Here is a 27,448-nt window from a genome sequence, read left to right on the forward strand (position 1 = left end):
TACCACACTAATTGTTTCAATAAGAAGTTTCTAATGAACAGGTTATATGACAAGATTTTCTCCTATCACACAGAACATTTTAAAATGCAAAGACAAAAATTCATCCTGAAATACTCAAAATACAATTGCTAATAAAAGTCTTTTTTAAGGATCAGTTAATGAACCTTGCAGGTCTTCTGATTGCTGAAGAAACAGAACTACAGAAAAGAATCTCCTTGTTGAGAATGGGACAATACTAAAACCACACTGGGTACCTCACACTGTTGCAAACAGCAAGGACTACAAGTTTCCTTGTCAGAAGTCATAAAACACTTCAAAAAGCTTGGCCGCAGGAGAAGATGCACATGGGAGAGACATCTGTGCGAGAGATCCTAGCCAACGCATCACGAGTTGGTTTTGAATGCAAAGTGGTTAATGAAACAGCTGTGAACAGCCCCCATCCTTGGCTGACTAAGATTTGGGTGAACATGGCCACGTACCTCATAAACGGTTGCTTTAATGAAGCGTCCAAAATCCAGAGCTGCTCAGCACGTGTCACTGTCAGGATGAAGTCATTAGGAGCTGTTATTGCCTTCTCTGCCCTGCAGCACTGCCCCAAGGACATCTCTGGCAAGCTGTCATTTCTACTGTGCCAGCCCCTCTAAGATGGTCGCTCCCATCAAGGTTTCTGACAGCAGAGCACAACTTTCCCCCTTCACACAGCTTGTTTACACAATGAGACATTAACATGTCAGGAAAAGAAGTGCAGAGACAGTGGCAAACAAGAAAAACTTTGTGCTGTTACAGCAGCTGCCCCACACACAGCACTAAGGATGCAACACAGTTCTGTCAGGCCCGGCGCTGCAGACACCCCACAAATGGGACAGGAGCGAACACCACAGACTCTGTAAGCTAATGAACAGCTTTGGTAACCACTCTAGACACAAATGTTGAAAAGAAATCGTCCGAATACAAAACACCATCCATCAGTGCACCCCAGACTGAGACAGCTCCTCACTTCCTGCAAATTTCTTTTCCAGGCTTGCCAACAGCCGCCCAGAGCTGCCTGCTGCGTGCCAGACAGCAGCCCCAACAGACAAAGCTCTCTGGAGCCCGTCTCTTCACAAGTTATCCCAGGACACTGTGGGATGCCCCCTTTTCTCTGGGTTTATGCCATGCCTCAGAAACAGCTTCACTGAGGCAAAGCGGCTTTGTACAAACCCACAGCCCCATTACCCTCTGCTCTGAAACCACCGCTTTGGTCCTCTGGCAGAGAACCAGAAAGAAATCCTCTGTTTGCGTGCTGTTGTTTCATCACCATCAAGAGCCCAAAGTAGATGGAAACACACTTCAGCAAACATTAGGCAATATTTGAATGTTTCCTAATGCCTATCAAGCAAGCAAGGTGCTGGTGCAGTACCACTTAACACACCTTTCCTTTCCATCCCAAAGCAATTAAGCAGGCACGTCCAAATGACTTCCAACACTTCAGAAGACAAATGGTATCTTCCAGCTGCCCAGAAACAAGTTATCTCAATGTCAAAATATCAGTTATTAAATCAGACTTCAGACTGCTAAAGTTCAGATTATAGCAGCACAGAAAAAAAAAAATGTCCCCAAACACACATTAATTACTAAGATAGCAAGAATAAACCTAAGACGATTTGTAGAGCACAGTTAAGTCTCTAGTCACACTGATGTTTTTCAAATAATAATAGTAATAATAATTAAAAAAAAAAAAAAAAAAAAAAAAAACACTTAAAATTCTTCCAGTCTTGACTGAAAAGTTACTTGAACACGCAACTCTACAGGTGCTACCTGAATAGCTGGATTTAGGCACGTACTTACCTACTTTGCTGAAATGGTGCCCAGGTAACTTATTAAATTTTTATACAACTGTCTGGCATAAAAGCCATATACTTAATTAGACAACCAAGCTTACTGTTTTGAGACCTAAAAGAGACATCTGCATCTGTTTAAAAAACATCAGCAAACATTTAACTTGCCACTGATTTACAAGGTCTGCAAGGTATTTGCACTCCATGAGGTCGCGTGCTTTTAGTCAGAGGTTAAAGGAAAAGCAACGTGGAGGGATATGTATCACAATGTAAATCATAAACTTGTTCAGGAACTTCCTCTTACAGCAGTACAGAAAATATTGAAAAACAACCTTCAGACAAACGATGGAGGTCAGCCTAAGGTCATTTAACCATTGCTAGCAATAGCAGGCTTAAAAAAAAAAAATCCCACACATCAAAAGAAATCCCTTAAAGGTCTGGTCTAATTTTCTATTCAGCCAGTTCAAGGTTCATCTTGTTTTCAGCCTTCCCTAAATCATTCCTCAACGTTACTGCTTATTTGAAAAACAGAAGTGAAAAGACAACCTAGACCATATGGAGAAATGTAGCATCAGTTGTTTAAAAAAAAAAATTCAATCCAATGCCACCATTCAGAAGAAAAGACCACAACACCTGTTAGCAGAAATACAGTGCTTTAGACTCATGCTTGGAATGCTGAGCCTGAAAGAGAAGGACACATGCCTGAAAACGGTACTCAAAGACAGAAAAGCAAGTTTAAGAATTGCTGATTTCATGAATTATTTCTACTTCAATAAAGTACCCATGTACTTAGTAATATATTTCCTGATTTTATTTTATTTTTTACCTGTCTGCAGGGTAGGTTAATATGCTCTACCAGCTTGCCATTCAAAGTACAACTGTGTAAGGATTTTACTTAACAACATGGAAAGGCATGCAACACTATTTCCATCCCAGTCCTGCCCAGCCAGAAGGATGATGCTTTCCTTCCTACCAACCATCTCTTTCTTACCGAGCTTTCTTCTTGATGACCCTCTCTTCCATGCCCCAATCTCAGGGTTTTTTTTTTTCTGGTTTTTACTCCGCCCTGTATAACCTCTCTAATAATTCCTCTAGAAATGAAGACTACTGTCTCTCCACAGAGTATTTCCCCATGAAGGAAGGCAGCTTACAGACTCCTCCTCCCTATGAAGCTCAGCTGCATTGCACGTAAGAGACATTATCCAAACTAGAAGAAACAAAGATCAATCATCATTCACTCTTTAAGATTCAATACGCAGCCCTGCTGTAGGTTAGGGCCACCCCCAGCAAATTAAACTGCACAGTCTGTTTGCATTCATTGAAAAGCTTGATTTTACCCTGAAGAACATTAATGCAGAATTTCTCTTATTCTTACAGTGAACAATCTGCTAGTAACTGGGATTATGGAATAAATGTTTATGTATGTCACTGAAGGCCTATCTGATACATTTCTTGCAGCACCCTTGCCACTTGGTTGTGAAAATGACAAACCTAAACAACACCGCACCTCCAACAGTTGAGAAAAACTTACTTTAAGAATCTGGGATGGCTTTACAGCAAGAGGTACACACTTTCCAAAATAAACTGCAGTAACTGTACACCATATCACCTCTGAATTGCTCCCTATTACTGTATTAGCTTTGTGCTATGTGTTCCAAGCAGACATATACCTGGTCTTCAGGTGTGCAGTAGTGATTTGTTCTTTATTATCCTTCATATGCTGCCACTTTTCCATTCTGAAAATATGAAAATGAGGTCCTAGAGCAGAAGATGCACAACCATGTGTGGGCTCTCAAGGACAAGAGCCCAGAGCATCAGTGAAGATGAACACTGTGTCCCGACAGCCAGTCCTCCTGTGCCACAGCTCCACCTCTCCCCTGTTGGGCCTGCCAGGAGAAAAATGACCTAAGCCCTATTTGTCTTTGCTCTGCTCCTGCTGCTTTCAGAAAAGCAGACACTGGATGCTGGTGCAGAGAGTGTAAAAAACAGTAACAGGAAGAGGGACAGAAAAAAAAAAAAAGACTTTTGCTTAGTATTGAAGTTTTTCCAACTTAAGTAAAATGTGTAAATCAAATCTTCATTAAAACAGTTAGCAAAAACTTTCTCTAAAATAAATACTAGTACAGAACGGGAAAAGGGCTGGAAGGAACAATTTAATTCAGAAAACAATCATAATTATACAATACTGACCCAACAACAATGCTTTTATTGTTGCCCATTCAGTAATTTAACTTTAGCAAGAAATGAAATTTAAAAAAAAAAACTGCTGGACAGACAACATATCACCTTCTCTCCTCCACAGAAAGCATAAAATTATTAATTCATGAATTCTGCTAACCATACAAGCCCAGTAGCAGAATGCCTAATTAATTCAGAAATCAAGCATACCAGTGCTGACACATCAGCTTTAGGCGGAAGGCGAGACTGCTGGAGGGCAGCACAAGCCTGGGACGTGCTGCAGATTGACACCTATAAGCTGCATGGCTCAGACAACTTCCCATAGAGAGCCATATTGCAGATTAAGCATGTTCAGCACAGCTACATCATACAGGCTATATTTAAAAAGGAGAGGAAGAGAGAATGGGGAACAGCTAGAATTATTGAGGATTTCTCCCTCTCTTGATTACTGATGGCAGTAAGCATTATAATGATCATGAGAGAGACCAACTGCCTAGGAAGGCTGGATAGTACTGTCATCAGCTCACTGGGTTGAAGAGGTCTCGGTTCTTTGATGTAGAGGAATGGTGACTTGCCAATTTGTAAAATATTCTGTCATTGCAGTGAAGTCAAAAGGATCAAATAACATTCACAAGGAACTTCTGATACAATAGAAGTGAATAGAAAGGCTGATGTCTTAATCCCAAAGGGGAGGAGAAAAAAGTACCACTACAGTAAATTACAAAAGGAAGAAAGGACTCCAGGGTAATCACAGAGCAGAAACAAATGCTACTTCATAACCAGGAGATGGGAAGCATCTAACAGATGGACCTCAACTACTGCACAAGGCTGACACTTTCCAGAAAATTTCTGTCAAGAAAAACCTCAGATAGACCTGGCAAACTAAAGCAACAAAACCATTTCATTTTTTCAGCAAGTAGCACTATATTAGGCTCATGTCAGGAAAAAAAAAAAGCACAAAAAAGCACACAGTATTTCACACAGCATTGCTTTTTTACCCCTTAATATATCAACATTTTATAGGACAATTTTCAAAGTCACTGTGTAGTTGATAAACTTGGAAAATATCTTCTACTGCATCTGACAAATTTGATCACAGTCTTTTCTTTTTTAATTGCTAACATGTCTAATTTGTTTGATTTCTATCAAATTAATTTTAAGGCTAATGTGAATCTTAATTTGAACTCTAAGAAACTCTTTAATTGTGCTTTACAGAAACTAATTCTTCATTGCAATTAAAACTTGAAATCTTTTACGCTACAGCAACACTCTACAAGGTTTGCTAATCTCCTTTTCTGTCCTCCATAAGGCATAAATGCACTCAAAGTCTTTGAGAAAAAACATTCTATTATGAAAAAATATTAATATGATATTTTAAAAGCCTACTAGTAATGACTTATAAAGCGGTAGTAACTATGAAAAGGTCAGTTAAGCACAGAAGTCCAAGCACAAGATCATTTAAAAAAATAAATGAGTTACAGAGCTTAGGTATACTTCACAGAAATATGCTTGGCTTTTTTAAGCAGTGCTAGGTATCAGTGGATGTATTCTGCACACATAAGAAGAAACTGATTCTCAAAACTAACAATTTGATGTCAGATTTGAAAGTGAGCTGCTAAAGAAAAGAAAAAGTAGATTATGAGTGGCAGAAACCAAGACAAGGCACATTTACAGCACCAACTGGAAGCTCATTTCTGTGCTATCTCCGGTCTCCAGCACATTGCCATCAAGTGCTACAGCTACCACAGAATTTGCTGCAGAGATACTGGGAAATAAGTGTTTTGGTGTTTATTATACTGTTAATCTTTACAAGGTTTATTTTACACATTCAGAAGGGACGAGCAGAGGCAGTACCTAAACAAATTTCATCTCACTTTATTACAAGAACGCTTATCTTGGCTTTGTTCAGAGAGGCATTCAAAGCCTCTGCCAACACCAATAAAATGTGTAACAGCCCCCTCAGAGGCATGCTTGCCCCGCAGTGCTTCTTGATGTTCATTGCTCCACACCATGCACGAGAACTCAGCAAAACGGTAGCACAAACTAATGTAAACGGGACTAAAACCTATTCTGGTCAGCACACTGGAGGGGCAGCGGGGATGTGTGAAGGGAGAATGCTGTGAGGAGTCCTGTGGGCTGGCATGCTCTGCTCCGATGGAGAAGGACAACAGAAGCTCCTCCAGCCCCCTCAAGTGAATTAATTGTTTTTTTTTCTATGTTTCTTAAGTGATTGTCCCACTCTATCTTGTGCTGGTGCAGCTTCACCTCACGTATTGTGTGGAGTTTGGGGCACCACAGTATAAAAAGGACATTATAAAAAGGACATAGATCTATTAGAGAGTGTCCAAAGGAGGGCTACAAAGATGGTGAAGGGTCTAGAGGGCAAGGTGTATGAGGAGCAGCTGAGGTCCCTGAGTTTGCTCAGCCCCGAGCAGAGCAGGCTGAGGGGAGGCCTCATGGCGGCCTGCAGCTCCCTCACAAGGGGAGCGGAGGGGCAGGCGCTGAGCTCTGCTCTCTGGGGACAGCGACAGGACCCGAGGGAACAGCATGGAGCTGGGACAGGGGAGGGTCAGGCTGGGGGTTAGGGAAAGGGTCTGCACCCAGAGGGTGGTTGGGCACTGGGACAGGCTCCCCAGGGATGCGGTCATGGCACTGAGCTCACCAGAGTTCAAGAAGCATTTGGACAACGCTCTCAGGTACAGGGTTTGGTTTTTGTGTGGGCCTGTGTGGAGTTAGACTCAGTGATCCTTGTAAAATATCCTGAGTTGGAAGGGACCTACAATTCTATGATTCTTCATCAGGGACTCCTCTTTTACAGTAATAAAACTGCATGAGGTTACCGTGTCTCAGCCAAACCTTGGTATCCTTGACACTGCCCTGGAAAGCATTTCTTTGTCACTCTTGTCACAGAGGCGTGAAGAAAGCCCCAGTAGCACAAGCCCCAGCCCTCGCTGTCAGCTGCAATGAACATTTACAGTGGAATGAACTTGCACAGGCAGCCCTTTGAGTTTGTCGAATCAGCATTGCCACGGACATAAGACTCGAGCTCGAACAGTAAACTCTCTAGAAACAGATCCACGTGCCTGCAAGCCCTGTTTGTTTACTTTCCATAAGAGGTATTTTTGGTGAATGTTTCTCGGCAGACAATGGGAACCCAGTTCTGCAACCCTGGGGCTGGCAGCCCAAGCAGACACAAAGGCAGCGATTCTCTGCCCGCTTCCTGAACGCTCCCAAAGTTCTCGGCTTTCTGTTACTGGGGGAAAAGGAGAACGAAACACACCATTTGCTCTAAAACTGAGAAAAATGAAAGGGTCAGGGTCTTTAACTATGTGACTACAGAATAAAATCAAACTTTGTATCAGGAAAAAAAAAAAAAGAAAAAAAAAAAAAGGATACAGAGAGATATGCTAGAGTGGATTAAAAGACTCAGCCTCACATTTTTTGCTGTCTCGAGTTCTCTCCAGCCCCTGAGCCAATTTCTCCATGTCAGCTGAAGTACACTGCTTGCTCTCTCTCATTCTGCATAGCCCAGGCTCCTGAAACCAGCCTCCTAGGCTTTGCTCTTATTTTCCAGCCAAAATCCAGTCTCTCAGGGGCTAAAGAGGAAGCAAGATTGAGACATCAGGCTTGTAACTACAAGAATGGAGTTGAGGAGACTTCTCTCATCCATGTTTTAGCTTGTATTAAACACATACAGCTATTATGTCCTACAACTACTCTTCCCTGATGTTTGGGTTGCGCTCTCTCATATCCTCACCTTCTGTAGGAATATTTCACCTCCCTTCACTTTTGTTATGCTGCAAAAGTGTCTGGATTATTTTAAGAAGTATGTTCAGTTTTGTCACACAAGACAAAGATAAATGTACAGAACAAAAAGTACTTGTCATAGCTCTTTTCCAAAATTCCTCCAAATTCTTCCTCCAAGATGTAATATTACACTCATATATTCTCAATAACAAGATTTATTTAACCTTGCTGCATGCATTTTTCTGCTCAAAAACACCCAAACTGTAGCGATGCATAGAATTTAGCACAGCACCCTCTCAATGCCAAAAAGGAGAATTAAAAATAAGTCATTAGTGTAAGCTGCTTCTTCCTTTTGCTTTATTCCAGCTTCAAACAGAAGATTAAAGTTTCAATGAGTGATACCACCAGTCATGTAATCCACCAAAGCCCTGGATCCCTCAACATAGTACCTGCTCCTATAGTATAGGAGTTCTGGAATTTGTGTTCTGGAATAAGTGTACTAAGAATTTATGGAATGGGCATCCAAAGTGTGCGTATCAGGTTTAATACAGAAGAAATCATGATTTCAAAAATGAATAGAAAGGACCAACCAGATTTCCAGACCCTCCAAAGGGAAGTAGCAGCACCCTAAGAAGGCTGAAGCGCTTCATGTAGGAAGTGCTTTGTAAAACTCTAATGGAAGTCCTATTCCTGGACATGACTTGGCTGTCTAAACCTTAAAATAACTTGTATACATTATCAGTTTCTGCCTGTCTGTCCATGGCATTTGTTTCCTTTATAGATACCTCTTTGTTTTCTACAGTTAAGGAAGACATTTATGAGTTTAAACCTTTCCTCTCTAAGAAATATTCTATGTTAGCTAAGCTGTTAATGGGATGATATAGTTACCAGTACACTGTCAGAAAACAATCTGTTTAGTTTTGTTTTCCAAACACTAAACTACAGCATACCTGTATCTAAAAATCAACTAGAAAACATTAATGTACAACACTGCTATATATCTGTGTCTAGCTGACTGAAAAAAACAGCTGTTTTCCCCAAATACCCCAGAACCACTTAAAGTATATTCATCAAAGTCATTTCTTGATTGTACAGATTTAAAACTCGCTGACACTGTAGCTTCTCAAGCTGCCTCACAGACTTACAAAGTCTTTTCTAAGCTCTCCATCCCAATCACTTACAAAGCACACAGGCAGGATGCTGAGCGTCTGGGCTTTCAAAGAATGACCTCATCGTTACCCTATCTCACATCATAGGCAAATAAATGCCTTGTATACTTATTGAGTACATTGCAGACTGATTAATTACTTACTGATGAAATCCTAGAAGACATTTAAGCATTTATTTTGTATGTATTACATACACATGAACACAGCACACGCACACAGCTCCATGGAGCTCAATGTATTAGTTTGGGGAGTTGCATGTGTACACGTTTGGGACTCAAACACGTAGAAGCTGTACTTCCTCATGGACATGCAGATTCCTCTAAAAACATAGCACTTTGGTCAGCAGCTCACTGTAAGACTTGAGGATAGGAATTGAGCACTGCTACTCCAGCAAAAACTGCCAACAAACCTGTGAAGCCAGGATGGCCATGAACAGCCCATCACACTCTCCAAGAGGCAGCACCATGTGCCTGTAACCCTGTCACCAGCCTAATGACTCTGAAAGAACTATGACACCCAAGAACTGTCACTCTGGCTCCTCAAGCTGCTTGTCCATCTCTAAGGCTAGCAGTAAGTTGATCTTAACCTTCCCAAGATGCTTGCTGACAAAACTGCAGCACAATGCAGAATGCTACAATTGTGCCTGCTAGGTAAAGCCTAATTAATAGTAGGCAGTGTCAGTATGGAATTTATTTGCTGTCATTGGCTTATTTCAGACCCTCTTCCAATGTACATGACATTTGCAAGCCCAGGGCATAACTGTGTTTGCTGTAAGACTAGCAGTAACTGTAAAACAAAGCAGTTCTACTTTTCATTTTTTATTAAAATGTACATATTTTCTATTTTAATATGATTTCAGACTATAAAAGCAGAAACTCTGCATGTATTAGGAGGGAATACTAACACTGATTTATTTCAAATGAACCTCATTTGCTGCATTCGTCTCTACCTCTCTCCCTGCCAGGCTGTAAAATCTACCCCTGCTGTAGGACACAGGTAACTCCCTGTTCTGTTTTAAGGGCTCTGACAATTTAAGCAATCAGCTTTTCCTATTGCTTTTGAGCTGACACTATTTCTGCTGAAGTCTTCTAAATGTTTATTACAATACAGCCTCTCACTTGAATACGAGTTGATCATGTTAATAATGAGAAAGTACTGTCCTCCTTTGGGAGCCTTTCCTTTAGGAATTCCTGCCAGGTTATGAGACGAATTTTGGCTAGGATACAAACTACGTACTGCTGGAGAATGCACATGCATGAGGAGGCGGAGAGCCCACAGGAACGTAGCTGGAGAGCAATTGAGTCCAACGCACAGAGACCTGACTTTTGGCATTAACAACCAGTTTGCAAAGCTCCGTTTCTGACTTAGGTTGCTACTGTACTTTCTTTCCTCCAGTAACTACCAGTACCATTCTTTCTGCAACAATGCTCAGTGGTGACAAGCAGTTATAATACTGGTTTCTGTACCTGCAATGCTTGCCAATAAATAATATTCTGTCAGAGCAAAAAACTGGAGAAACTATCTCACTAAACAGATAAAACAGGTAAAATACTTCATATGTTTTGTATTGAAGTCAGGAGTCCAGATAGCAGGGATTAGGACATCAGTTCAAAATTCAGAACTGATTCAGACTGCCTCCTTTGTAACAATGGTCAAGTCACTTACTGGTGCCACAATTCCCATCTGCAAGAGGGACACTCATCCTTCGCCATTTCACAACAGTTTGCTCTGTCTCAAGGTGCAAACTGAGGTCTTCCAGCCCCACCTTCTACTTGTTGACCTGGTCTTGATGCCCAAATTCTGCTCTGCTAGCTCATTCCTGGGCAAGTCATTTAACCTCTCAGGTGTAGTTCATGTCCCAACAACATCTGCCTGCCCCACCAGGCAGCTGGACTGAATAATGGTGAAGTGGCAGCAGCCATACTACGTACATGGGTTAGATTCCCATACAGTTTAAAAGGGGGCAGGGAAATCACATACTGTGCAAAGCTAGGAAGAGGGTAGGTTGCACTATTTTTGGTTCAGCTCTAAGTTGTGATTTAAGAAGCTCATAAACATAAGGCTTTCACTTTAGAAATTTACTGTCGAATGACTGCAGTTTCTCAGAAGTAAAGCAATGCTATCACTTTAGTCCTGCTATGTTAGTTACAAAAAAAATGGTCTTGGTCATACTAAAATGAAGCAAAAATTAACTTCTCACTGAGTCCCATTTTAGATATGAAGCCAGTGAGCATTAGAAAACAAATAGAAGTTTATTTTCACTTGGTGATTTTTATGAGTATTCCAACAGAAATATTTAATGAGGCAACTGCAAACATACAAAGTGGAAAGCCATAAAAACATGCATTACTTTCTAAGAGGAAAGTACTGTCTACTGTTGAACAGCAGTTGCAAATAAATAAGTAGTGATTTTCACTGCAATGTTCATTAAGAATGGGAAAATCCCTTGAAATAGCCTTGAAATAGGCTTTTTGTAAGAGCACTGTGCATCCATATCCCAAAGGTATGGAAAATAGAGAGTTGACTGCCAAAGAAAGAGTAGACTCACTTGGCTTAACGTGCTAAGGAGCAAAAGGTAGGAAAATCAGGACCCAATTCGGCGATACGATGACAAAGCATAAACACAGACCTGCTTTCAGCAGAGTTACCTGGCAGTGAAAAAATTAGTGTCCAGCTTACTGATACATTTTGTTCCCTTGTTGGGGCAAAATTCGTCCTCTGAACAAAAGCATTTGGATTCCTGATCATGAAACTGCTAGAATTACTTTTTTCTTAGATGGAAATTTACAATGACGGAATTCACATTCACCTAGAAAATGACACCAGCTAATAAAGCAGCAGGTTAGTTTTAAACAATAGAGGATAAAACCCAAAAAAGTAGGCAAGTTAGTGTTCCTTCGTGATCTGAACGTCCTGTTCTGGCAGCCCGATGATATTCACAGACCTGCATCACTTCCTGGCCACTCGCGTGCTGCGGCAGTGGAGACGGCATTTCTGTGCATGGCTACAGGGAGAGCTGGACAAACAAGTGCAAACGTGATCTGGGGGGTTATTTTCACCCCAAATCAAAAGCCTTCAGAGCAACAAATTCACTAGCTTTTATTAGTAAGGAAAGAGAGGTCAGGTCTGCTGAAATGCATAATCCTCACCTGTGCAGCTCTTCCCAAGATCAGACTCTTTTACTCTTAAATCTTTGCATACAGTGGGCAGTTTTGCAAAAGCCTCAGATATTTAGCATCACTGTTGGCCTTGATATCACCTGAAAAAATAATCACAGAATTCCTGAAGAGCATAGCTTATCCTTATAATTATCAGGATAAGAAATCATCCTTATAGGATGAGCCTTGAGGATGTCTTGATAACATGACTGTTTTTTTTTTTTTTCCTAACGTCTTGTAAACAAAGCCTTACAGTCTTGATTACTTCTCCACAGTAAACTGAGAAATGTGCTGTTAAGCAAGAGACGCAGAACTGAAGGTCTGCCAGGAAGCCGGCTGGTTTAGCAGATATTCACACAAATTAGAAAGGGCAAAGCCTTGGGAACTAGTGGCAACTGCATCATATTCCCTTTAATGACCATTATCCAACCTTCCTCCAATCTGATGAATAAAAATCTCAATGGTAACACATTTTAAGCACATAGATTCTCCCTGCACAAGTAAAACAGCTGTGGACAGAGACCATGAAGGGTACTCTTGTGCAAAACTCTGTTTCTCTATTTCTACCCATGGCACATCTGGTCCCTTCACAGCACACTGCTGTCCCCAGGCTGACTGAATGATTCCAGAGCTGCTGCTAACACCCTGTCCTTTGGGATAACTGCAGTATTCCAACCTGTTTTCAACCATGTCCACCATGTGGCAACCCGCTGCTATTTCCGAGCTATCACCTACTCCACTTTCTGAAAGCACATTTTTTATTGTTCCCATTTATCATGATTTCCCCCCATTTTTATTAACTTTTCTAGTCTAGAAATGTGTACTGTTTCAAGGCTTACCTATAAGTATGAAAATATGGAGAAAAAAATATATAATCAAAAGCATCACCCTCAAAAAGCTGCAAATCCTTCAGTTCCAGACAGCCTTTATCAGATGTAAGCAACAGCTACCATGCCTGAAAGAGACAAGCATCTCAGCTGAAAAACAAGAAAAATTCCTCTGCAGCATCCACTGTAGCAACCCAACACGATGCCATTCTGTGCATAACTCCTGAGAGGCGAGAATGCAGCAGCACACAAACCACCCAGTCCAGGGATGAAATTTCTTCCAGGACCCCTGAGCTCCTCAGCTCCTGCTGTAGAGGCAGGAAGACCCTGGAACCCCAAGGGATAAAACCCACCCTTCTGAAAAAGGCACAAAGATTTCTGGATACATCCTACAACACACCTTTTTAAAATACCTGGGTTAGGAAGACTATAGGGGACTGCTCTGGCAATTGAGGGTCTCCTCGAGCTTTTAGTGGCTCTGCTAGAGCTCAGCAACTGAGAGTATGATGGCACATTTTCTCTTAGAGTACAGCCATGCAAACAAATCTACCTCTCTCACCTTTGGACCGTGATACAACTCTTTGCAAGACACTTACTGCTAAGGTAGTATGCAGGGTTTACAGGGGATGCTGGAAAATACTGGCCTGAATGCATTATGGCTGTGCTGCTCCTCTGGTCATCATTAGGTAAGTCTCCATGATTTATACAACACAGGGAGCTCCACCACCTTCCTACAACCGGAGCGAACCTGCCTCTGTTAATTTCATCAGCCATGAAACAGTAAATAATTTTTGTGCACAACAGTTTAAGGCCAAAGATACACGACATGCTCATCGGTAAGGATAAAAATACATAATTGAATGTGAATGCAGGTCCCAGGGAAGGAAAAAAAAGGGGGAGGGTGGGTGCATTCTGGATGCTTTAACAGCTTAATCTCATTTCCTAGAAAATACCATACTATGAATATTAAACAAGGGCCTATCTAGCTATTAATTTTTTTCATTATAAATCCACTGAGCCAGTTAATGCTATTTACTTTTTAAATTGTAAAAAAAAAAATAATTAAAAGTATAATAAAGTAGTAGGGAAAAAACAATATTTAATATGCTACGAAGATACATTATATACTCTATGCTGTTTGGGGACTAGTACTTCAATTCTTAACACAACACACATGAAAATGGGATACAAGAGTCACCTATTCCTCTTCTGTTCTGAAAATCTTACATTTCTGCCCTTGCTAGTTAGTGAATAACCTTCCCCCTGCCATGCAGTGGCATTCCTCTCTGGTGTGATCACCCAGCAGTATACCGACAAGTGACTATTTCATCATCTGTAAGTGCAATGCGTGACAAAACCATGCGTGGCCCCTCGCAACATTCCCTGGAGAGGACCTGTACTCCAGCACTGATTTGGAACAACAGATTCCTTCTGGAAGCAACACTTCTATAACTACTTAATGAGAGAGATTTACACGGATCCACCAAGCGGTTTCAGAGACTGAGAACCGCACTTACCAATATGCAGCATTTAAATTACACAGGTAGCTTTTTATTCTAAGAGTAACGAATAGAGTCTTCATTACCACACTGACATTTAGGCTGCCTGGGTTGCTTCCAGACCTGGAGCAATACAACTAATGAACTGTCAAGGCAAAGCATTCCAAGGGAAGTTTAAAGCCCCTGCCATTGACACCGTAGGAAATGTTTGCACCTATTCCTCACACTGTACCTTAACTTCTGTGGTGGTAGAGGAGCGTGCTGGGTGTATCCCCTCCCAAGCCACCTCACCCCTTCCAAGTCTTTGCATTTCAGGTCGTGACAGCAGAGGAATTCCTATGGCTGAGGTGCAGCCGGGTAACTAAGCATCTAAATTAATGGTAAGCCATCATCATCAGAAGATACAGCAATCTCCATGGCTGTGTTCAGGAGAGCTTTATCTGCATTCTCTGAATTGCTTTTGGGAGAAGCTCATTTATCTATACATTGATAACTGAGGGAGCCTCATGAGATCAATTTGAGTGGCTTTATTTACCCTCCTGCTCTAGCCTTCCATCACAAATACATTTATTTTCTCTTCTGGTTTTTGGTTATCACAACTGCTTTGGATATTATTCTTCAGGTTGAGGCAGCAGCTTTATTACTACACTTGCAATATTATTCTGAAAGATATACTAGGTTTTCAGCATTAGTCAAGAGGTCAAGTAACTGATAATAAACGGCTTTGGTTTTCAAGTCCAGGACCATTAAGTACAAGCATCCTTTTGTGACGTTTTTCCCCCAAAACTTTTTACTTTATTGAATCTTACAAATAATGCAAACAAATGGATTTTCTACTCTTATTTTCTAGTAGCTACAAGCTATCAAGCAGGTTTCCAAAAGTTATAAATGCAGCCATGAACCAAGGTGGATTTCAAAAAGATCTAGGCAAGCTAGGTCCATGATGCCCTTTACTTTAAGAGCCTGAAAATCTCACCCTTGTATTCAAAAATAATTAAAAAAGCAAGAAATACGGAATTGCTTTCAGTCATATCCACACGTAACCACACCTAGTTAATACCACTTAGTTAGCAGCCCTACGAAAAAAGAAACTTTCTTTGTTTGCTGTACTATGTATACAATAAACCTAATATATGTACCTCTTGGAAATATGTCAATAAATTGGAAAAGTAGGATTCAACCAGCAGTTAGAGATAAGGTGACAAGCAAGAAAACACTTTAAGGCCTTCCCATGGGGTGAATGTTGACAATTTAATGGAAGATGTGGCATTAAATTATTTCTCTATTATTCAGCTCCTAGCTGTGCCTTTCCAAGGACGCAGATGTATTCTCTTCCTGACAGTTTTCTTCCTGTGAGAAATCCCAGCACTAAAACAAAACGGGAGGTCTGTACTACATTTCTAACCTGAGTTTAAAAACAGCAGTTTTGTATAGAGCCTTGAAAGATGAAATTTGTCATCACTGAAGCCAACAGGAGGTGGGACTGTATGGTGCTACACACATCAGAGCAGACATGAGCCCTGCTAACCCTGTATACTTACATACACACATGTATACATGTATATACACATATATATTAATTTAGCATTGTGTAACAGCCTCAATCCTTGTCCCAAATTGCACTCCCACGCCAATAACCCCTCACTCATTTAGCCATGTCGGCTCTAGCTGTAACAGGGACACTGGACGCTCAATGCATCTGATGGAGATTTTAGCAAAAGCTCCCTTTGCCATTGCTGTTTGGTGCAGCGAGCTTCCTTCTCTCACCCATCCATGCCAACATACTTCCCCAACACCTCTCCTGTTTGAAATACGTTAACATGTAACAGGAATACAAACACGGGGTTAGGAATTGTTGGAGCTGACCTGAGAGGCAGGTACATTTGTAACCACACTGAAGGGGGGTACCCAAGGCTCACTCCTATGGAATTAATATCTCACAAGTGATTGCACTCTATACGTTGATGAAAATAGTTTATTATTTCAATTTGGAACTGGCTGCAATTTCTACTAAACCACACCAAGCACCACTTGCTGCTTATGTCTGTTCAAAACTATGTAACATAGACAAGAAATACGGAGAAAGAGGAAAAATGTTGTGAGAAAGGCATCTAAAGATCAAATCACCCTTGGCAGCCTCAGGAGAGGGAATAAACAAGCCATTACAAATCTAGCCTTAAGAAGTCATTCTCCGAAAGAACAAGGAGAAAAGCAAACCAAAAGCTTGTTCATCTGACTGCAGTCTGGCTAGGTCAAAGGCCAGGCAGAAGAAGCCGTGACTCCTGCATACAAACTGCATGCTCTTTCTCAGCAAGGGTTTTGTAGGGTTTGGAGTGTCTTTTTTGGTGATTTTAGTTTGTTTGTGGGGTAGTGGGTTTTTGTTGGGTTGGTTGGTTTTGATACCTGATGATTCTAACCCAAATCCTCTGGAAAGTGAGACAAAGTATTGAAACAGCACTGAGATACCACATTTGAGACATGCATGATACTGCTGAGATAGGGAAAGATAAAGTAATAGTGCTATCTGCCATGTAAGTGTAAAGAAAAAGCAAACAAAAAAAATAGCCTTAACAACCTATTAATACAATAATAAACTTTTCTGTGACCAACACATATATACAACAAAGCATTTGCAAGCTACTTATTGGTACTCCCACAATAACAAATATATATCCGACATATAAATGACCTACTTATGTGGCACCCTTGCTGACCACATCCATCCATGGGAAGAAGGATCATTGTTCAGGTACCTCACGCACCCAGAAAGCATCACCCTTGACCCTGCAGACTGTCCAGCTCACTTTGCTGTCACCATGATTGCCCCAAGCATCGTGTCACCATGTGCATTCTTAACCCCCTGGCTCACTGCAATTTGCAGAGGTTCCCAGTCTCCTGGCTTGCCAATTGTCTGACAAATGGCCACCATTGCCCCATTCACCAGAGGACTGTGACATTCTGGTTGTCACCACCACATCTGCCAAATGTCTTGGACAACAGCAAAGCTTAAAGCCTATTTTTTGGCGTTGATGAAATATAAGCAAGAAATGTTGTATACAAGGAAAAAATGCTCTGGATTCCAGACATTTTTGAGTTTTTGCAATGTTAGGATTTTTCAATAGTTAGTCATTAAACTTCTCCCTTTTTTATACCCCAAACTAAACACATCACCACAAACACATCACGTTTTATTATTATTTCCACTCACACAGCACCTACAAACCCCTTCAGGGCTCAGAGTGCATTGTCCTGCTTGAAAATCAACATCACACCCCACAGCTTTCAACATTTCAGACTGGACGTTGCAGTACAACAAACAGCAGGGGTTTCAAAAGGAGGGAGAGAATACTGAAATAAATCCACATGTTTACAGACAGTAACTGCATGAGGAGCCCAGAGAAATAATTAAAGTTCTTGGGGGAAGGGAGGAAGACTAGGAATTCCATTAAATAAGGCATTCAATGGCTATATCATATTTACAATGGATTATTAGCCTTTCCAGGATATTACATTTAAGTAAACACTCAGTGAATACAAAATAGGATCCCACGGTTAATAAAGTAGACTCACAGCTGGACTTTCAAAAACTTGCTAACTCAGAGCAAAGCCAGTCACCAGTTCAGGGGCTGCATTTCGAGAGGCTTGATCGCTACCAGCACCGAGACAAGGAATGACTGCATGAGGAAAGACGATGACAAACACAGGCTGTTCCCTGAACCAGCCTACCTGCTCTTGCAAGGCTGACCCCTTGCAACTCTTGCTATTCTAGTAAAACTGGGTTTGGGTGATGGATTAGACAACATTTCTCTCTGTTCATCTCTGATTTGGAAGCATTTGCCTCAGCTCTTCTAAAAGCAGTTTGATTGCTGTAGATGATCCTCACCCAATGTCTTGCTTCCTACCCGAGCCACGCTCCGTGGCCAGCCACTCACCTCCTACACAAGAATCTTAAAATGCCTCCTGTTCTTTCTCAATCCAGGTTTTACAAGGCTGTTTCTACAGCATTTCCCAACCATATTCCTTTTCCTCACTACCAACGTGTGACATCATTCCTTTTATCAGAGCTGGGATCCCTACTGCAGTACTCTAGCATTATACTGCACCTGTACTAGGCCTCTAAGTATGTTCGACTTGTGTGACCAACTTGTTCCTGCTTGCCTCTGAGCTATGGAGAGAGAAAAGCAGTGCTGGACACACTTGAGGGATCACAAGGAGGTGAAAGGGGTGTCTATCAGACTCCACAAAACATCTGCTAACTATACAGCCACAGGCCACAGAGGGCTTCCCCGTCCACCATTACAGGCTTCAGCAGAAGACCAGAAGCCACAATTACAACATGCTACAGCAAGATAAATGGAGAGATGAGCAGCACGGCCGAGTATCGCACATCCATGGACATCTGCTGCAATAAGGGCATCCTGTGAGCAAGCACGATACACCACTGGAGGCAAAAGAATTGTTATTCTGCGAGGCAGCACAGAGCAATTCTTCTGTTTCACAAACATAAAAGCAAAGCACAGAGAGGCAAGTTGAAAAACCATTTTGTTCAACTTGAGTCACCTATAAGATAGGCATTTAGCCTAGACTGAAGTCTAGGTGACCCCTTCAGTCCCTCTATAGATAGAGGGTGATTCACCCCACCTGCCTCAGATTTGTGACTTAGCTCAAATGACACCCTTTGCTTTGAGCCAACGAAACGTGTAGCAGGCTTTACCTTGCCCAAATGACTTGCCAAGAGCTGAGTGTGGTCTTTTCATCCAGACAGAGATGTAAGCTTACAGTACACACTAAAGCACTGCCACAGGAATCTGGGCACAGCACACAATCCGTATGCAATGGCATATATGTGTCCAGCATGGCAGGAGGAACAAGAGGCTGACCACTGGACTGGGGAGGTCACTGAGGACTTGTCACAGCGTAAGAGCAGGCAGGAAGGCGAATGCCAGCTGTAGGAGCTATGCCAGAAATGTAGCATAGGAAATTGTTTGTGGAGCCCATAGCTGGCATTTTTAACCTGCGGAGTTATGCCTTGACATTCCTGATCATCCTGAAAGAAAAACGATTTTTAAAACAGAAGAATACCCAGGAAACAACTGTTCAACACCCCTGTGCAAAGGGAAGAAGAGAAACACTGGGTCCTGACAGGCGGTGCAGAACTCCCCCAGCTTGAGCTCACACTTCCACTCCTCGATGTGAAATGCAGGCGCCCAGGTCTTGTTGAGACAGGGGTCTAACATAAACATGGTGCCAAGCGATTGTTTTACTTGGCTTGGCAACCTCCTGGTTTAAAAACCTCCCATTCCCTACATCCTCCTTTTTAATTGCAAATTGTGCAATGGTTTATTTGCGCATTCTTCATACACACAGAAAAGCCTCTGCCAAAGCAAGTATTTCTAAAAAAAGCTGCTGGGTTAACTGAGGCAGACTGAAAGATCTCTTAGAAACGAGGCTCATTAGGTACTTCACACTAGCGCAGTGTAAGCTGTTCATTCAAAACCCAGTACACAGACTTCCATTACTAGCTGAAATAAAAGAGACGTGAAAGGGGGAGGGAGAAAACACATTTGAACATTTCAATCTGCTTTTTCCTTCTTGGCACTGTGAAGCCCACTAGTTCCAGCTTGCAAGAGCTATTCCACCATGTTCTGATTTCCTACCTGGCTTTAGTCTACACAAACAGGTCAGACTGCCCTGCAGTAGTCTTGGTCTAGTCAGCTCGCTCACTATCCATCCCTCCTCTCATCATGAAATCCCACTCAGGGAAGAAGAGCAGCTCACAGGAACGGGCAGCTACTCCAGCAGGAAAGCCTTTTCCCCCTGCCCTCTTCTGATTTCCAATGAAAGATGAAAGCCCACCACAAGTAGGCTGGTCTCTTGCATGGGGCTAGAAATAACAAAACAGAGCTTCCAGCATAAGGAGAGGGTTCACACTTACACTTCTGTGGTTTTATTCTTTCAAAAACATCCACAGGTTGTTGCTTCTCTCTCTCTCTTATGGGGGGATTACAAAAAGATTAGGGCTTTTCATTTTTTAAACAGGTAAGTGAAAACCTGCAAAATCCAAGTGTGGCTTGACATTAGGTCACTCATCACTCAGTCGAAAAAATATCCACCTCAGCACCAATACCACATGCTTTTTCCCCTCAGTAAAGCATCCTGTCAATTTTAAATCTGAGGGCAATGCCTTGCTAGAAGGGATCATGTATTAAGAAATTGCAATTAATCAGATGAAGGAAAGTGCAAAGGGAATAGTTCTTTACACAACGAAACATGACCATTGCATCAACTTTTCAGGGGATCAATGGATTCCCCAACAGAGGAGAATAAATCAGGTGAAGCAGTTTCTTCACTATATTACCCTGAAAAGATAAAACTGTCAGAGAGCCCAGGGAATTTGGTTTAGCCACTCATTAGCTGCTCAGCAGAACAACTCTGACAGCATACAACTTCCCAAAGTTAGTAGCAACAACTTTCCAAATATATTTTAAAGGTCATTAGTGTTTAAATTGAAACTTCTAGAGACAGAATTATACTACATGTTCCTCCATATATGGGAAAAGTTTCCAGACTGAGTAAAACCTTAATCCTGCTCAGTATTCAACAAGTCATAACTGAACAATCTCTTCTTACACAATCACACATAAAATTCAAGGTCGGTCAGGTTATTCAATATGCACACAGACAACTGAGATGTGCAAAGAAATTAAAGCCTTCAGCACTGATGACCATTCAATATAGCCCTTCTCTACCCTTACCTGGTGACAAAACCCTTTCTAGGCATGTAAATATTTTCTTTCTACTGAATTACACCACATGAAGTTGATAGCCTCTTTTGCAGATCTCTTCCATTTCAGGAATCAATCCCAAAACTACATGGGGGCTAAGAAGTTAGAAAACATGCAGTTTCTCCAACAACAATTTCAGTAGCTCATATTCACTGCTTAACTGTGAGGGAGCAATGGCTGCTTCTTCAGAAGCTGCAGTGTTGCTTTCATGCTGCTTTCTTGCCAATGTTATCCCTTTCCCTCTCTGATCAGTCAAGACCAGATAAATACTCAGGGATGTCTCCCAAATCATAAAACGTCATCCTAAAATCTGCTTCAAACCCCTGGTTCTTTCCAGCTCACTGCAACCAGCTGCTAAGGTCACCAGTCACTACTTTCATGATTTTTACTTGCAAGGATCTGAGCCAGCCCTCAGACTCACGTTTTTCTAATAAAGGATTATTTACTGTTAGTTTAACAAGAACAGCTACACTTGCATATTCTCAAGGTCACTTGAAAAACTAGCAGACCTGTAGTGCTATAAATATTTTTTCTTGTCCTTGCATACTGTTTGTTTATTATAACCTGTTAAATGCTTGTGCCTCACAATATGTTTTTTCCCCTACTTAATAACAATAAATCTGCATGGAGTTTCACTTCAGGGAAGACTTTTACATCTCAGTTGCAGGTGATATTCCCTAGAGTCAGACACTCCAAAACAGTATATTTCTGTTTTTTTGTTTTTGTTTCTGTTTGTTTGTTTTTTTTTTTTTTTTTTTTGTTGTTGTTGTTGTTTTTGTTTTGTTTTGTTTTGTTTTTAAAAAAAAACATATTCCAAGATATGAAGTTTGATACCATGTGCAAGCAAATCATACAGATCTGATAAGAAATATTAGTATTTTGAAAGCAGAAGGAAATCCTACATTAGCATAAGAGAAAAAAATATTTAACTATAGATTTATTTGTCCCAGTCAGTGGGTTTGCCTGCCTTGAATACCCCAACATATCACAGCTCGTCAGGACAACGCACAGACACATGAAGTCTCCCTGCAAAGATAATGCAGAGCTTATCACACGGGCTTCACTGGGGAAGCACAGACTGGGAAGTACTGAACTACACCACAGTCACCTACGTGATGAGAGCACAGACTTAGTGTTGAAAGAGGAGTATTTAAAAAAAGAGCTGGCTTGTCAAGCCCAACTCAAACTGCATTTTTGCTTGATATGTGTTTTCCCAGCTGCACAGTAAGAGTCTTTCCAAACGAGTCTGCCTTCTTATGAAAATAAACAGCTGCTGAAAGCTCCCAGTATCATTTATGTCTCTAGGTTTGAAGATCTTATCCCCTTGTCATTAAACCATCCCCCTCGCTCCATCCACCTAATCATGTTTGAATCTGGTATGGAAAAAAAGCCAGCAACCACAAAAATACATATATTTTTGTTTGTTTGTTTGTTTGGGAATGTGGGGAAAGACCCAAGGTATACACCCAGCATGAATGGGTATAAGAGGATTTATGTGACAGCTACAGTAAACTGACAGCCCCATTTGATTATTGGATGCTGCTGGCTAGAGGTTTTTTTGCATATATATATATATATTTGTAGATGTATACATCTTCACATAAGTATTTAATGCTATTAAATAATCTTACTTATCATTCACTCCTTTATCAATACACTTCTCAGAGCTTATGTTCAGGCATTTTTATTATCATTAAATCCAAAGAAATGATTGCAACAGCAGACATGACTGCCAATATGACCTGAGGTAACAGATTATCCTTCTGGCTTTCTGTCACTAGAAACAGACATTATAAATGAGCGCATGACAGGTCCTGGCTCCCTAAATCTTCACCCATAAACACAACAGCTAAAGCACAGTATAATTCAAGAGTTAATGCCATCCTCATGTATTCTGACATAACAGCATCAGACGCACAAAAATAGAAAAAAGGTTGGGTGTTTTTTTCAAGTTTTAATTTGTTCACGATCATTTCCCACCATGTGAAAAAAAAAAAAAAAAAAAAAAAAGGCAGAGAGAACAGAAGAAAAGCAGCAAAAATCTTAGCAAAGTCTCATTTTTAGAGAACAAGGCTAAGCCAAAAACTACACACCATTCTCAGCAAGTATCAACAGCCATACAGGCTGGTATTCTCACACAAGCCCACACTCCTTCTACAGATCTTTGAGAAACAGCATTCACTGAAAAAAGCACTGGCAGAAACTGCACTGGGGCTTTGCCCATATGAGCCTTCACAGGAGATGAACACTAATATTCACACCAGAAATGCTTCCAGCATCAAGTTTGGGTGTGGAAACGAAGTTCAGACAATTACCCAATAAGTCACAGTCAAGCATCTGAACAGTGGGTTCTGCACATATGTCTGAGATTTCCAAGGAAGAGGTGTTAAATCCACCTGAAAAACAAACACCATGGCATTTCTGTAAACACATAACCAGCTGGAGGAAGTAAGGCTACACATCTATCCAATCCTTTATCTGATGCAGATGGCGCACACGGTTCCAGTTAGAGCTCCCAAACCTAGCATGGCTTTTGCAGCACTAAAACAAAGAGGAAAGTTTGATCCTATGCCTTGGAAACAAGGCTTTCCAGTAGATCTAGCAAAGAGGAAAGAGCCTGCACCCAACAGTTGTGCTTAAAGCACTGAACCAGTGTTCATTAATAGACAGAGGCAATGGTAGATCTGGTGCCTACCAAAAGCCAGGGACCTTAGCCACACAATTCCCCAGGAATCCCACATCTCTTCTCTAAGGAGACATTATGGCCCAGAAGGAACCATCTGACAGCTTCAACGCTGGGTTGGGGGCCAGAAGTTTACCACTCAGGAGTAGAAACCGTTTTCTGGTGTCCAGCTTGGTTTACAGCACTTTGAGGAGACCTGCACACCAGCACACCACCTGCCTTGCTCATGGCTGATCCTGTGGCTATTTCATCAGCTCTTTCACCAAGACTCAGCCAGGTAGGAGTGAAGCCATGGCACAGAAAAGATGAACACAGCGGAGAGAGGATAAAACCCATGTTTGAGGCATGGGTAGACTTCATTCCTCGCACTTCTTTACTAATAAGGGCCATAGAAACGTTTAGCACATAGCCTGATCAAGTTCACCAAAGCCACTTGAGCTCCATCACCTTCTTTTCAGCTTCTGTTAGCCCAATTAGGGAGACATCTGTTGACCCCTATTCTGAAAAAAAAAGGAAAGTATGCCTCTCCATCCTGGCCTTGTGCAGAAGGACAAGGTTCACAGCTACAGTCTGTCGAGTACAGAAAACAAGAGGGAGACTGGCTTGACTGTGAGTAATTCCTTTGGCCTTGATCTCCCTTTCCTTGGCCTTTTTTTTTTTTTTTTTTTTTTTTTTTTTTTTTTTTTTTTTTTTAAATATTCTCCAGACAGCCTCCCATCTGCTTCTTTGCTCTTTTCTGGGGGACTAGTCAGTTCTTCCAATGCTAGATATTCTGACAGCAAAACTACTGTCTCAGGTCACTGCTGGTGTTACATCCAACTGCCTGAGAAGTCCTGAGGCTACCTCTCTTGACCCAAGAGAAGAATCTTACAAAAAGGTCTCAAATGGGATATTTTAAAGGCAAATACAAACATACATGTGAAGACTGAGCTAAATTCACCACGGCTATATTTTCCAAGAAAAATCAGCACCAAAAAGTCTATATTTAGAAAGGGATCTTCTCATAGATTAATGATTAACTCTGTTCTTCCCCCTTTGGATCAAAAGCTGGTGCCCTGGATTAGCACCAGGTATGGTTATTGCTCCCAAACACTGGAATGTTCATCTAAGAAAGAACAAATAAAAAGGCTCTGTATAATGCAAGAAAAATGAGTCAGAACATGCTCAATAAAAACAGAAAGACAAGCCAGAGCTTACACAAGATAGAGTTTAGGAAGGAAATACAAAGCCTCCGTTTGTTTGTTGGTCTCAAACAATCATAAAGGTTAAAATAAATCAAAAAACCTGTAACACTGGATGTCTAAACCACGTACTTCAAAATTAAAATTTCAGAAAGCTCAGACCTTAGTAGCTCATGTCAGTAAAGCATGCCCTTTAGTTATATGCAGTGCATGTGTTCTTCATGGGGATTGCGTACAAGCAACCTTAATACAGAAGTACATATACCAGTGCATATTACATAGTATGAACACTCATTTATCATACAGACACAATATAATATCAGACCTCTAGGAACATTTTCAAACATGAAGTATTCATGTTCCTGTGCTTAACAGAAATCTGGAAACATCTAGGACTCCATTTTTACATGAATCCACTGCTTAAAGGATGGGGCAGAGCCACTCTCCCAGCCTTTTAAGTAGTCTGCTGTGAAGAGCACTTCAGTGGAAAGCAGAAATACACAGTATTTGCATTTTAAAAAAAATAATAACAACCCTTCCAGACTCTCAGTGGAGGTTCTTGGGTTCAGCCAGAGTGAAAGGGATTTTATAGCACTTGTCAAGCAGAAAGCATGTGTTCAATAATGAATAAACGAAGCAGATAGAGCTACAAGAAGTCAGCAGCACAGAAGGTGAGCCAGGCTACGGGATTTCACAGCATGTGGCGACAGGGGGCTGTGCTCTGGCTGAAACAAATGGGCAATCCAGAACCTGCTGACACGCTCGCTGTCTGTGGAAACCACACGTGTAGCAACCGAACGTCATCTTCATGCAAGAGGCAACATGCTGGGCTCAGAATATTTTATTTTTTTGCCTCTTATTTCGGTTACTCTATTGATCTGAAAATAAAATAAGAGTGTAACAATCTTTGAAATGTGTATAATCTTTGTGTGTTTGTTGGCTAATATATAATAAACTGGCTCTTTAAGACATTGTCCAATCTAAAACACCAGTATGCATAACATTATGTGCATTGGTATATCTTCACGGGAGGGGTGGTTATTAAGCACACTTAGAAGCTCAACATTAATTTTACGCATGAACTCTGCCTACAGGAGGGGAAAAACATCAATATCCCCATTTCAGATGCTTGAAAGCAACCTTGCCACACAGTGATAGACTGATAACAGCAAACCGTTAGGTATTTTTACCTCCATGTAATGCTAAAATCAGCTCAGGACAGATTTTCCATTACATGGGATTTTAAAAAAATAAATAAAAAAATAGAAAAGGAGTATATTCTTACACTAGCAGCTTAACGCTGCTGCCAGAAGCTACTGTAACCCAGATACTAAATTTCCTCCTGTCAATGCAGCCACAGTGCCCTAAGCATTAACCTAATGCCGAGTCCAACTGGCTTGGTTCCACCATGCACCAACAGATCCACTAATCCTCCGGCTGCGCACAAAACCCTGAACAGAGCAATCCGATCCACTCCTCACCCTGCAGCTCCAGGCTCTGAACGCCACCTGGGAGTGCTCTAGACTTATACCAGGAGAGATGAGAGCTCAGAAACCAGAATTGGGTTTTGGGCACATCTTGAGCAGATGCTGTTCAACCTACCTGAGCAGATGGCTTACACAGAAACTGCAGAAGAAGCATGGCAGATCAGCGTTTAATGGATTTCCACTGCCCAAGTTTAAACTATGGCAGGACAAATTCCACGTGACCACATTTTTGGGGGGGTTTGTTCTCTCAGAAAAAGCAATCAGATTATCCAAAGGTCAATTATGAAACCCCCCCTGCTTCCCAAGGGAGGGCCATCTGATAGCAATGACTGTAAAGCTGTAAACTTACTCAGTGTCCTTAAAGATATGAGATGGCAAGAACTGTGCTGTACTAAACAACTCAGATAACTTCCCAAAGATGCATCTAGACCCTATGTGTTTTAGGGATTTTCTCATCATGCTTTGTTATTTTAATAAATAAAAAATAACAAATCTGTTATTTGGGGGGTGTCCAAGGAAGGTTGGACCTGGTGCTTAGGAACATGGTTTAGTGGGAGATGTGGGTAATAGGGTGATGGTTGGACCAGATGATCCTGAAGGTCTCTTCCAACCTTAATGATTCCTTGACTCAAGACTTAATGCAGAGAGCAGGACCTCAAAGTTAATGCCCAGCTTGAAACACAGTTTTGGGGGAAGGAGGAGCAGCACTGTAGAAGGTCTCTCATGTATTTTGAGTGGTTCTGAGACCCTCCCTCAATTTCCTATATTTACCACAATGCTATTCCTACAGAAATAAAGGCCATCCAGTTCATCATACTCACAAACACTTTTCTTTCAAAGATAACTATGATGGTGTAAATAAACAAAGGTATAGAAATAACAGCCTTTTATCAAAGGATTTCAAATTACTTTACTGA

At 41.3% G+C, this 27,448-nt stretch overlaps 1 protein-coding gene across 7 annotated transcripts in view; it reads right to left on the reverse strand.

Annotated features, from left to right (window-relative positions):
- The window catches only part of CARMIL1 (capping protein regulator and myosin 1 linker 1), a 189,244-nt gene that overhangs the window by 145,911 nt on the left and 15,885 nt on the right, over positions 1 to 27,448 (reverse strand). For 3 of the 7 annotated variants that reach the window (XM_084507999.1, XM_084508000.1, XM_084508003.1), the window contains exon 3: positions 23,496 to 23,576. The exons of the other annotated variants lie outside the window; for them this stretch is intronic. In XM_084507999.1, the coding sequence (XP_084364125.1) occupies positions 23,496 to 23,576 (81 nt within the window). The remainder of the gene's footprint in view (positions 1 to 23,495; positions 23,577 to 27,448) is intronic. 7 annotated transcript variants of the gene reach the window in all.

This window comes from Aythya ferina, assembly GCF_964211825.1.
Source record: "Aythya ferina genome assembly, chromosome: 2".
NCBI lineage: Eukaryota > Metazoa > Chordata > Aves > Anseriformes > Anatidae > Aythya > Aythya ferina.